This window comes from Balearica regulorum, chromosome 23 (genome assembly GCF_011004875.1).
Source record: "Balearica regulorum gibbericeps isolate bBalReg1 chromosome 23, bBalReg1.pri, whole genome shotgun sequence".
Classification (NCBI taxonomy): Eukaryota; Metazoa; Chordata; class Aves; order Gruiformes; family Gruidae; genus Balearica; species Balearica regulorum.
The window spans coordinates 4,160,714-4,171,963 of NC_046206.1; the positions used below are offsets into that span (position 1 = coordinate 4,160,714).

General features: G+C 48.9%; 1 protein-coding gene across 1 annotated transcript; it reads right to left on the bottom strand.

Moving 5' to 3' along the window:
* Positions 1–8,060: 8,060 nt before the first annotated feature.
* Positions 8,061–10,644, bottom strand: BSX (brain specific homeobox). The gene is made up of 3 exons (XM_075774648.1): positions 9,917–10,644; positions 8,588–8,784; positions 8,061–8,431 (listed from the first exon to the last, which is right to left on the bottom strand). The coding sequence occupies exons 1-3, from the start codon at positions 10,179–10,181 to the stop codon at positions 8,186–8,188; spliced, it is 708 nt and encodes a 235-aa protein (XP_075630763.1). The 5' UTR covers positions 10,182–10,644; the 3' UTR covers positions 8,061–8,185.
* Positions 10,645–11,250: the final 606 nt, after the last annotated feature.

Here is an 11,250-nt window from a genome sequence, read left to right on the forward strand (position 1 = left end):
AGAGGAAACAGCTTTTAACAGATTAAACCTATAAAAATAGCAACAAACAGATGGGTTTCGTACGATGGTTCCATTTCTTTAACTTAGTAAATTATGAATTGAGTCAACATATGAAATGTGATTAGAACACACAGCAAGGGAATTTTGAAGAAAACACACTGAAATGTCTTAGCAAATAGGCTAGTTAAAAGGAAAAAAAAAAAAAACCAACCACCACCTTGTGATTATGTGTAATTGCTTTATCTAGTTTATTAGGTCCCCTTTTGTATGGGAGGAGAGAGAGGATTAGTCTTTGGGCAAAAAAAAGGGTTCGAGTCTCCTTGAAGGAGGCTAGCAATGGAAAGGTAAGGTGGGGAATAAAAGAGAGAATATCTTTGAAATGGCTTTCTCTTTTTCCAGATGCAGCTTTTGTTAAAGACAGAAATGTGTTAAGACTTAACAAGTTTCTGTGTTAACATTTCATTGGCTGGATGTCTCACAGGAAAGATAATTTTCCAGTAGGTGTACAGTGATGTCAAGGCATTGGAGGTATGACATATATTGCTGCAAAAGTCCTGTACCTTTCATTTTATAGAGTCCTGGGTGAGATTGACCTGATCCTACAGTCCTCAGGATGCCTCAGTCCTCCTGAAAGTGGATTAGTTGCTTAAATAAACCCTGCAGGATCTCCAGTCTGGCTCCCAACCTAATGTGGGAAAAACTGATCACCATACCACATCTGTCCATAATGGAAAAGGGACATGTTGCTTTCTTTAAAGCCCTCCTGACCCACCTGAGAGATAAGAAGCTCTCCACCCTGTTGGTTGCTTCCCCCCACACATGCTGAATTTAGACTGTTAGACTTCGCAGGCAGAACTTTGTGACATAGATAATCTTTGGGGAAAACCTGGTGGAAGAAGTGTCTTCCAACACGGGGAACGTGGGCCAGGTTGCAGGGGAAATGTTTTGCATATCTAAGTGCAGCAGTGGACATCGTCAAATGTCCACTGCAACTTGTGGAACAGGACCATCCTCTGCCTCAGCCTCCTTCCTCCTCGCCTTGGGGAACTGCATTTGCCCCCTCTTTGTAGAATGTGGATGCCTGTGGTATGACCCATCAAGCTAGGCTGGGTAAATGTTTCCATGCTCTGCCAGTTGCTGCTTTTCTACTTTTATTTTTAAACCAAATGGTAACACTTTGAAGCATTTCTGATTAGGGAACCTCAACTTGTTGTTTCTGCTTAAAAGTGATAATCCCCCCTTAATACAAACCTCAAGTACCTATTTTAATGAAACCTTCAGATGAATATCAAAGAGCTATTTACTCGTATCTAATATTTTAATTAGATTATATTCTCAATTTAACCCATTAAACCCCCTTTGATGATCTCCATGTTTAGTGTTTAGCCCCAGATGCTGGAGGTAATGAATATTGGACCTTTGATTTAATGAGAACTTCTGCCTTTCCAGCCTGACTCCCTTTGTATCCCCCTTTTTTATTTTCTGAGCTATAGAATTCAGTTAATTGAAGAAGTCTCTTACCACCACACATTAAGGAACCTAAATTAGCATCCCTTTTCTGATTAGAAAATGCAAGCAGACATTTTCTCTTTGATCTGAGGATTGAGTTGAAGTAGGCAACAGCCCCCTGAAAATGAGCTGATGGCCTTATTATTTGGCTGACATGCAGATGCGTCCATGTGGTGCAAAATGCTTAATGTCTTAATTGATCACCTTCCTCCCTATCTGTCATCCTACTACCTTTTAAAGCTCCCATAAATTAGGGTGATCCTTCTGGGTGGGCGGTGTGTATTGTTTGGGGTTTTTTTAATAAAACAATGAACTTTTAGGAAACATTTAAATACTAAACCCATGCTAAATTAGAAGCCATATATACTTATATGATGCTGCATCTGGTGGGAGGGGGGGATAGATTTAAACAAACAAAAAAAACCCCAACACCGATCATGATCATCTTGCAAACCATTTGGAAAGGACTGATTTGGTTTTGGTTTTTTTTTTTTTTTTTCTCCCAGAAAAAGACATTATTTGCAGCATATGTGGAAGGAAAATCTTTTGATCTACCTTAATACTAATGCAAATTTTCCCTGCACCTAACAGATATGGTGGCACAAAAAGGGACCATACAAGTAAATGATGAGCACCCATCTGCTTAAAAGCAAAGGCCAAAACTTAATGTCTTTCAAATTAGGAAGGCACGGAATTTAAATAAGAAATAGGCCTTGAATTTTGCATTAAGTATTCAGGGAGAGATTGAGCTGGAGTAGAACCTGCCTGCCATAGTCCTGTGGCTCCAGCACAGCTATCACAGAGCACAGTGCTACTCACCGTGAGCACAGCCTGCCTTCACAGGGGCAGAAATGTATTTGTGTACACCACTCAACAGAAGTTCTCAACATTTACTTGGCAGGCCCTTTCTAGTGCCACCATTTCTTAATATTTTAGATTTAGGAAGTGTAGAAGCTGAGACCACCTTCAGTGGTCAAAGACCCGGGGTCAGTACTACTTAGGAGCAACGCTGCTGCAATAACATCACCATCGCGTTTCTTTCTAAGATAACTGAAGTCGGCTCCCCACCACCATCTCACAAAAGGTATGAACAGCTGGCTCATAGGCTGCTGACTCTGACAAAACCATATTGTTTTATCATTTAAAAACATTAAATAAGGCAGAGCCTAAAAGCCATGTCCCATCATTGCATCTCTAAAGACAAACTGTCAAAGGCGAGGATTGTAAACCAGACGAGATTATGTCTAACTCCTGCAGTCATTGACTACTTCAAATAGGCATGAACAAGCTAATGTCCAAACAGCCCACAAGCCAAGCATTTGATCATTATCATCTCCCGTTAGGGATCAATTCTATAGTAAATTATAATAGCACAAAGAATAGGCCTTTTTTTTTTTTTTTTTAATTTTGCATGTCGCCCAAACCTAAGTGCTTTCCGCGTGAGAATAAGCAGGCATGTGAAGAAAGGACCGACTCTGGTGACTGCCTCCGTGGTGTGAGAAAGAGCTCTAGATGCACAAAATCACAGGGATAGGTAAAGGCGGTGAACCTCCACCGGTGACAGCTGGCAAGGGTGAGTTAAATCAGCCTTCCTTACAGAAGAGCCTGCTTTGAACAGAAGTGATACTGAGCCAAAAACCTGGATAGAGCAGATGCTAAAGAAGCATCCAGCAGCTCAGCAAGAGCTTTGCATAATCGTGAGTGCAAAGCGGGCAGCTGCAGGTAATACCGCAGGGCTAGTTTTCTGCGTGTCATAGGGGCACTTAAGGGTTTGTTCCAGCGGTCACAGCAAAGCCAATGAGATCCACAACACTGGACAATATTGAGTCTTTAGGAAAGCAAGTTGAGCGGTCTCGGCAATGGCTGAACAAAGTGAGTCACAGAATTCGGTCAGCTTGCCTTTCCTCCTGGCATTTCAGAAACCTCTGTCAGAGAGTTACCTCATTATCGTGAGTTAAAACCAACTTCTTCCTTGAAAGACTATCTGTACCCTAACGTAGAAAAGGCAACGCAGCTAGAAGTGTTTCACCTAAGCTTATTATGCTATAGAAACAAAATAAATCCAAGACAGAAATAAGCCACTTTTTCAGCCAAGTAAGACCATCTGAGCAGGAGTTTGCAATTAATTAAGATGATGCTGTTTGTTATTGCAACTAGAAGAGAGGAAGGACAGAGTCATCAGTTCAGGAGGCTACAACACTCAGTTCGCCGTGCTGCAGTCAGCATCCTCTCTACGTTCACCTCCTCTGCTCCTCAGCATGGCCCACGCCTGCAGAAACTTCACTTCAGAAAACCAGTGAAAAAAATTGCACCGAGTCCATCAGCCAGCAGAGAGAAACAACAAGAGGAGATCGTAGAAAAAATTTTACATTGCGCACGCAATGCCTGGATCACTCTTTGGGCCTGGCCACAAGTTATTTCCTCTTTCAGCGAGCGACAGCCTGTGGTACTTTCAGGGCTGACACCACGCACATTTTTAATAGCAAGACTTTGCAAATAATTTGCTCTATAACTGCCCGTACAGCTGCATATCAGATCTGCTCTTATGTAGCTCTGGCCATAGAAGGAAAAAAACTTGGGTTGGAACTGCTTTCCAGTTCCATAACGGTTAAAATTGCTAAGGGCAGCAGACAGGAAAATGCTCAAAATCAAAACAGAAAGCAAAGCTTCATGGAAGGATTTTCTAGACAATTTTTTAATTTTCTTTAATAAAGACAACAACAAACATCAGCCACTTAGGTGTTAAAATAAATTAACGAGAAACAACTTCATTTAAAAAAAAAACCCACAGAAGGATTTTAATGAAAATCAATACTTCAGTGGATTTCTTGAAAAATAGGAAATCCATCAAGATTTCCTATTTCCAGCAATTATTTCCTGCAAGCTGTTTCCATCCCAGGATTTCCCAAAAAACGCATAAATATTGAAAAAAAAAACAACAACCAACCACACACATGCAAAACAACAGAGACCCAGCTCTAAACAATCTCTCCCCTGCTCCTCAAGCTTCTTGGGGAGAGCAGCAGCAGGAAAAAGTCAGCAGTTGGCACTGACTAAGTCAGGACCTGGGAGTAAACACTCATTGCACTTATTCTAAGAGAAAAATCTCTGAAATAAACAAACAAAGCATCTCCCCAAGCCCTTCCTCCTTCCCAGGACCCTCTCCGCTCTCCAAACACATGATAACCTCTTCCCAAAATCTTGCCCGCACTGTCTAGAAACTGTCACCAGCCCAGCAGGTTCCCAGCCTGGAAGGAGCTGGTGAGGGAGGGGATGTCTTGGGTAGCAACTATTTCCTTCCTCGGTCTCAATCTCAGCGGGTTTTGCACCAAATTTTCTGGGATAAGCAGCCTGTTCCCAAAGCCTTCTCCCGTCACCTGCAAGGCTCAGCGCACGCCACGGCAGTCTCCGGGCTGGGATGGGAACTTCCCCGGGGTTGCCTGTTTCCCGTTCTGCGTGTATTTGTCACGCAGGTTGCTAGCGATCAGTGACTCTTGTTTTAAACGTGATCGTAATTTTAAACGTTAGCCAAGGTGCCTAGAATCGCGGAGAGGTGAAGATAGGTGGGTATTTGTGGATTTTATTTTATTGATCGGCATAAATACTTGGTGAAGAAGAAAGTTCCTGTAGTGGCAGGGGAGAGGCAGCGGAGACTTTGGTGTTTTTTGATTCGTATTCTGACCCTTCCTCGTAGACCTGGCACGTCCTAAGTGTGATAATGCTGGTGGCAGAAAGGGGAACAGACTTTTTGTCACATCTCTGTGCCCTAGAGAAACTGCGGCACCTCTCTACTAAAGGGGTCCCACAAACATGGCCCTGCCCATGGGACAGGGCTGAGGATACCTGCAGGTTTTAGCTGCCCCAACCTCACTTGCTGTCACCTGCAGCGCTGTCTGGGTTGTGGCACTACAAAGTCAAACCCAGGACGCCTGTTCCTGGACATACTCCCAGTGCCTGCGCCTGAATCCCAGGATCCTTCCCTCCTTGAGAACCACCACCGGACTATAAATATCGCCAGCCCACGGGCGTGCAAATGTCCTGAGCCCTGCTACCACAACAGAAACGAGCACTGACTTTTAGGGTGTTTGCTGCAGCTACTTGGTTACAAAGCCCCTGACCAGGCTCCCTGACCTGGCAGTACCCGCCGGCTGACACCACCATTTTCTTGACATCCACCAGGCACCTTGCAAAAGAGCGGTGTAAATGCAGAGGAGGAAAAAATTGCTTTTGCATGTCTGTGGCTGAAAACTTCTGTCACTTGTGCGTCTTAATCTTCTGCTTTCATTTTCTCCTGCCTTGTTTCTTTGCGTCCTCCCCAGCTCAGAGTATTTTTACATGCCTTTGTCTTTAGTAATATTAATAAGAGAAAATGAACAATTCTTTGCACAAGTAAAAGCAATCACACACAAACATACAGAAACAGAATTTTCAATATCTCTTTTCATTCAGATGCGATTTTTTTTAAAATGATTACCTCTTTATACTTGCTCCTAACATTCTCTCCCATGAAACTAAAGGGATTTCTCTTGTGCTTCTCTAAATACTTTGCTGCCCAATCCTATTACCAAAGGCAAATCCACCTGTGTGAGTAGCGTGAAGTCACTGACCTCCGCAGCAGAGTGCGATTGGCCAGGCTGGCTGCGAGACGGGCGTCCGTACCGCACGCTGCGGTGCACAGCGCCTGGCCCCGGCAACGCCGGTGGTAGATGCGGCCAGAAAAAAAATTATCATGCAAACACCACGGTAAAGCTTCTCTTTTATATCACTTTTAATAGTTTCTAATGAAGCACGCACTCTGGGGAAGGGGGCTGACAATCAGCACAGAGCAAAACGAACAAAATACTTAGTGGGCGACTGAGTACAGATGCAGACAAACGACGGCATCGAATCGAAAGGTTTTCAAGACAATTTCCATCACCTCCCTGCCTACGGCCGGGTAGGTGTTGAGAGAAGGGAAGAGCCACGGAGCTGGGAGAAGTGTTTCCAGCCAGCGACGTGGTGATGTGAAATGACCTGCTGTACCCTGCGCTTTGGCTCACCACGGTGCTTCAAATCACAGCAAGGCTTTCGGAGGAAATCGGTTGGGTTTACTTTCTGAATTGTAATTTTTAGGGAGGTGGAGGGCATAGTAGTGAAGTTTGTTGATGAAAAATATTGTCCTGGAAGTATTTATAAACATCATGTAAAAGACCACTAGCCATTTTCTGGACAGGTGGTTGGGTATTGGGTATTCCCCCCCACAACGTGTGATTTTTATTATTTTACATGTAAAAACCATAAAGGGAAACCCACAAAAAGGAAGCAAACGTACACATTTCAATCATCTATATTTTATATATTAAACAGGGACACATTTCCCCTCGCAAAATCACATCCCATAATCCAAAATGCCCTGAAAGTGCTAACGACACCAGACAACCAAATTAACTTCCCGTTAAAAAAAAAATTAAAGGAAAAAAAATTTAAATAACCTAACGAGACACCGACATGCCACTGGGCTGCACAGACAACGTCGGAGCGAGCATAGCCTCTGCTCCAGGTTTTTACGGAGGAAAGCCTCAGCCCTCCCTTGGAGATGGGAATCTCCGCAGCGCTCCCAGCACATTTGCCAGCAGCAGCTCACCCCAGAGGAGGGAAAAAAAAAAAAAAAAAAAATTAAAATCTGAATTTACCTGGAAATTAAAACCATTTCCCTGGCAGGAAGATAAAGGCAAAGCAAGCACGGACGGTGACTGCTCTGTCTGACTGCAGTGCGGAGCTCAGAGAGGCGTTGGGGCAGATGCAGGCGGGGGGGGAAACAGGAGCCAAAGGCGGGACCAGCTTTGGGGCTCTTCGATAGGAAAAGAAAAGTATCCGGAAGGTGATTCACACCTGGAAGCCGTGAAGGAATCAGGCTGCCCGTGCAGGTGGTTCTCCAAGCTGTAGAAAATCTCGTTTGCTCGCTGGGACTGCATTTGTTCTGAGCAGCCCTGGCAGGATCCAGTTATTCGTGATGCTTCCCCCCTTCCCTTCCCCATATCGGAATTAAATAAATGGTAATTTTTGTCTTACCTGTTTCTTTGGAGGGCGTTTCTATAATTTTTTTTTTTAATTTTTTTTTTTTTTTTTTGAGTACATGCGTGTCCGGGAAGCCCTGCCCGGGATCAAACCCGACCTTACCGCACTACGGAGGGTGCCGGCGAGCATCACCCCAGCTCGCTGGTGCATTTAAAGGGTGGCGAGGTTTAACGGGGAGAGGCAATGCCCTGCCTGCCGCTCTCAGTAACGACAACATGCTAGCACGGGTATACGTTTATTTTAAAATCGAGAAGATTTCGAGGAACGGAGAAAAGTCCAATGCTTCGAAGGGAAGGGGAAACTTAAGGGAAAACTCGCCTTGTTTTGCTCTTCCCCCCTATCAGATTTGCAGGCAAAGCTCAGACTTGGGGTGATGCTGGGGGGGAAGCCGGCGGTACCGCGGGGCCCCCGGTCCCCTCCGGGGCATCGCTGCCTTCACCCCGGGCCCGCCCGCCGGGGAGGGGGCTCCCCCCCGCATCAACACCTCCTTCCAAAAACGTGACCCCCTTCCCTCTTGGGCTCCGGCACTACTCAAGGCTGGGGAGGTAGGGGCGACTTGCGGGACCGGGGCAAAGCCGCCCCGGAGAGGCAGGTGAGCCCGGGCCGGACCCCGGCGCTCCTAGAGGCGGTGGGGGCCGGCGCAGAGGTCCCCCTCTTCCAGGATGTCCACTTCATCCTCGGGGTCCTGGAGCAGGAAGGGGCCGGGGGGGCCCTTGCGGGGTTCGGCACCGGCCGCCTCGGGCAGCTCGGGCTCGGGGGAGCTCTGCTCCCGGCTCTCCTCGCCGCCCGGGTGCTTGGGGTCGTCCTGGCTTTTCCGCAGCTGCTTTTTGTGCTTCATCCGCCGGTTCTGGAACCAGGTTTTCACCTGAGGAGAGCAGGAGTAGGGGGCGGAAAGAAGGAGGAGAAAAAGAAGGAATAAAAATTAAAAAGAAAAAGTGGGGATGCTGCGTGGGATACGGGGTGGGGACAGGTGCCAGACCCCTTCCCGGCGGGGTGGTGCCGGTCCCCGCCGCCCCGGTACCTGGGTCTCGGAGAGGCTGAGGGCCGTGGCCAGCTCCACCCGTTCGGGTGTGGAGAGGTAGCGCTGGATCTCAAATCTCTTCTCCAGACCGGAGAGCTGCGAGTCGGAGAAAACGGTGCGGGCTTTGCGGCGACGGCAGTGCTTCCCGGGCAGCTCGGCGTGAGCGTGGTGCTGGAAGAGGGCTGGCACCGGCACTCCTGGGGGGACACACGGCGGACACTCGGGCAGGGGGGGCCGGGGCCAGGTGGGCTGCAGCGGCGTGAGGGTGGACTCTCCCCCTACCTCTTTTTATTTATTTATTTTTTTATTATTATTATTGTTTCGTTTATTTCGTTTTCGAAGTCGTTTTATTGGTTTGGTTTGGGGGGAATTTGTTGCTCTGCAAACACAGGGTTTGCAAAGGGCTTCGCTTCTGCTGAACCGGCCCCAGCAAGGCAGAGGCAGCCCGGGGCAGTGCCCGCAGCCTTTGCACCGCCGCTGCGGCGGGAGGGGTCAGCCCAGCCAGGCGACCGGGCAGGGGGGAAAAAAAAACCAAAACAAACCCTTCACCCTCCTGGCAATTAAACCAAAACGACATAGACATGGAAAAAAAATGGAGAGTCCTGGAAAAGGCTGGGAGGAGAGCGGGCGGGAGGAGAGAGGTCCTCCGCGGCCGCCCCGGTGCACAACTCGGGCTGCCCGGTGAGAAACTTGGGCGGAGGGTGTCCCTCCAGAGCAAGGAACGGGCCGGGGAAGGGCTGAGCACCGACGGCTGCGCCCGCAGAGCCCGGGGCTCCGGCCGGGCGGGGGGAGCCTCTCCCAGCCCCGGGGAGCAGCGGGCAGCGCTGCTGGAGGTGGAAAAGCGAAACCTGCTCACCGTCGGGAGGGACAACGCAAGAAAAAAGAAATGTTATCGGTGTAACAATAATAATACCAACAACAACAATTACAGAGAGGGAGAGGGAAACCCTGGGATAGCTGGGTTCAAGATCTCGGGTAACCGAGGGAATGCCGAGCTGCAGCGCGGTGGGCTCCTTTCCCCGGTAACGAACCCGGCGCTGCCCGGGGCTCCCCGGGGCCGGAGCCTGCGGCCGGCGGGGCTCGGGCAGCCGGGGCTGCCCCGCGGGGAAGGGCGCTCCGTGGGAGGGGGGACACACACCCACACCCCCCGCCACGATTTCGGCGAGGGATGTAGAAAGGTGCCCCGCAGCCCCAGAGAGGCTTGTCTGTCACTGCTGGAGCATGGCCCGTCCGGAGCTGCGGGACTCTTGTCCCCCATCCAAGTCCCCACCTCGACGCCACCTGGCCACAAACTCCGCAGGTTCCTCCTGCGAAGGGGGCTGCACTTACCCGAGGTGGTGAGGAAGTAGGGGTGGTGGTGATGCTCCGGCTTGTGCAGGGCAGGGTGCGGGTGAGGCGCCAGGAGGGTCGGGGTTGGCATCAGGGGGTACCCATAGTCCAAGAGGGGGACGCGGGAGGCCAAGGAGCCGGGGAAGTGCTCGGGGGGCACCTCCCGCAAGGGCTTGGGCTTGTGCAGCAGGATATCCTCGATGAAGAAGGAGGTGGGCCTGGGAGCGGAGACGGGGTGCACGGGCGAGGTGAAGTTGAGGTTCATTTCGGTTGTCCTCCCCTCGGGCAGCGGGGAAGGAGCGAGCCGGGCTGAACGCTGGCTGCCGGAGAAGAGAGGGCAACCGGCTGCACGTCCCGGGGCCGAAGATAACAGATAAAAATACTGATAATAAATAAATAACAAATTAAAAAAAAAAATCCGGAGCAAAAATAAATAATAATAATTTAAAAAAAAAAAATATTCCTCCAGCCAGAAATAAACCGAAAGAGCCGGGGGATGCGAAGCGGGTGGGTTGGGGCTGCGCGGGTTGCTGCGCGCCTTTGAGGCGCGGTGGGCAGGGGGGTCTCCAGCGAGCCAATAGCGATCGGCCGGGGGGGGCCGGGCCCGCCGGGCCACCCAAACCGCCGCCGCGGCGCGGAGGGGGCGCGGAGCCGCTGCGGAGCCGCGCAGAGCGGGCGCACCGCCCCGGGGAGCGCGGCAGCCCTTAGCCCCGGTCCCGCCAGTGGGGTTGGGGTGTTTTCCCAAATTTGAGAGTTTTCTTCTTCTTCTTCTTTTTTTTTTTTTTTTAAAGGCCAAAAACTTGGGCGGGGGGAGGAAAAAAACCTAATGGCGTTTCCCGACCTGTCCCACGCTCCGCTCCTAACTTGTCCCCCCGCACGCAGCTTGTGCCTTTCCGCTCAGGTTATCACCCCGTTGGGGTTTTGTTCCCATCCATTCCGCGCTCAGTGTTGTGCTAACACTCTTTTTTTTTTTTTTTTATCTTTCCTCTGTTTGTCTTTTTTTTTTTTTTTTCCTCCCCCCTCCCCCAAATCTGTAACATTCATTTCCCCGGAGTCAATTTGCTAAAATGAGGGTGATATACCACATCATAGCGGAGATAATTTCGGTTCGTATCTCAGAAAATTGCTCTAATTATTGATGTTAAACTCAGGGAAATTAAAAGAAGGCACTTCTCCTTCATCTCCTGATTTTAAGCTCTAATTTGTTGAAATCGAGTTGTCATCACAATTCCAATCACTACCGTTAATAGTAAAAGTGTTCTAATAGAGCCAGAATTCGCGCAACCCATGCTATTAGATAATTAAGAAAGATGTTAGAAAGGCAAGTGCTAATC

Coding starts and splice junctions, on each gene's coding strand:
- BSX (XM_075774648.1), bottom strand. CDS start 10,181: ATGAACCTCAACTTCACCTCGCCCGTGCACCCCGTCTCCGCTCCCAGG. Junction 8,785..9,916: donor CTACTTCCTCACCACCTCGG/GTAAGTGCAGCC, acceptor GTGTCCCCCCAG/GAGTGCCGGTGCCAGCCCTC. Junction 8,432..8,587: donor TCAGCCTCTCCGAGACCCAG/GTACCGGGGCGG, acceptor TGCTCTCCTCAG/GTGAAAACCTGGTTCCAGAA.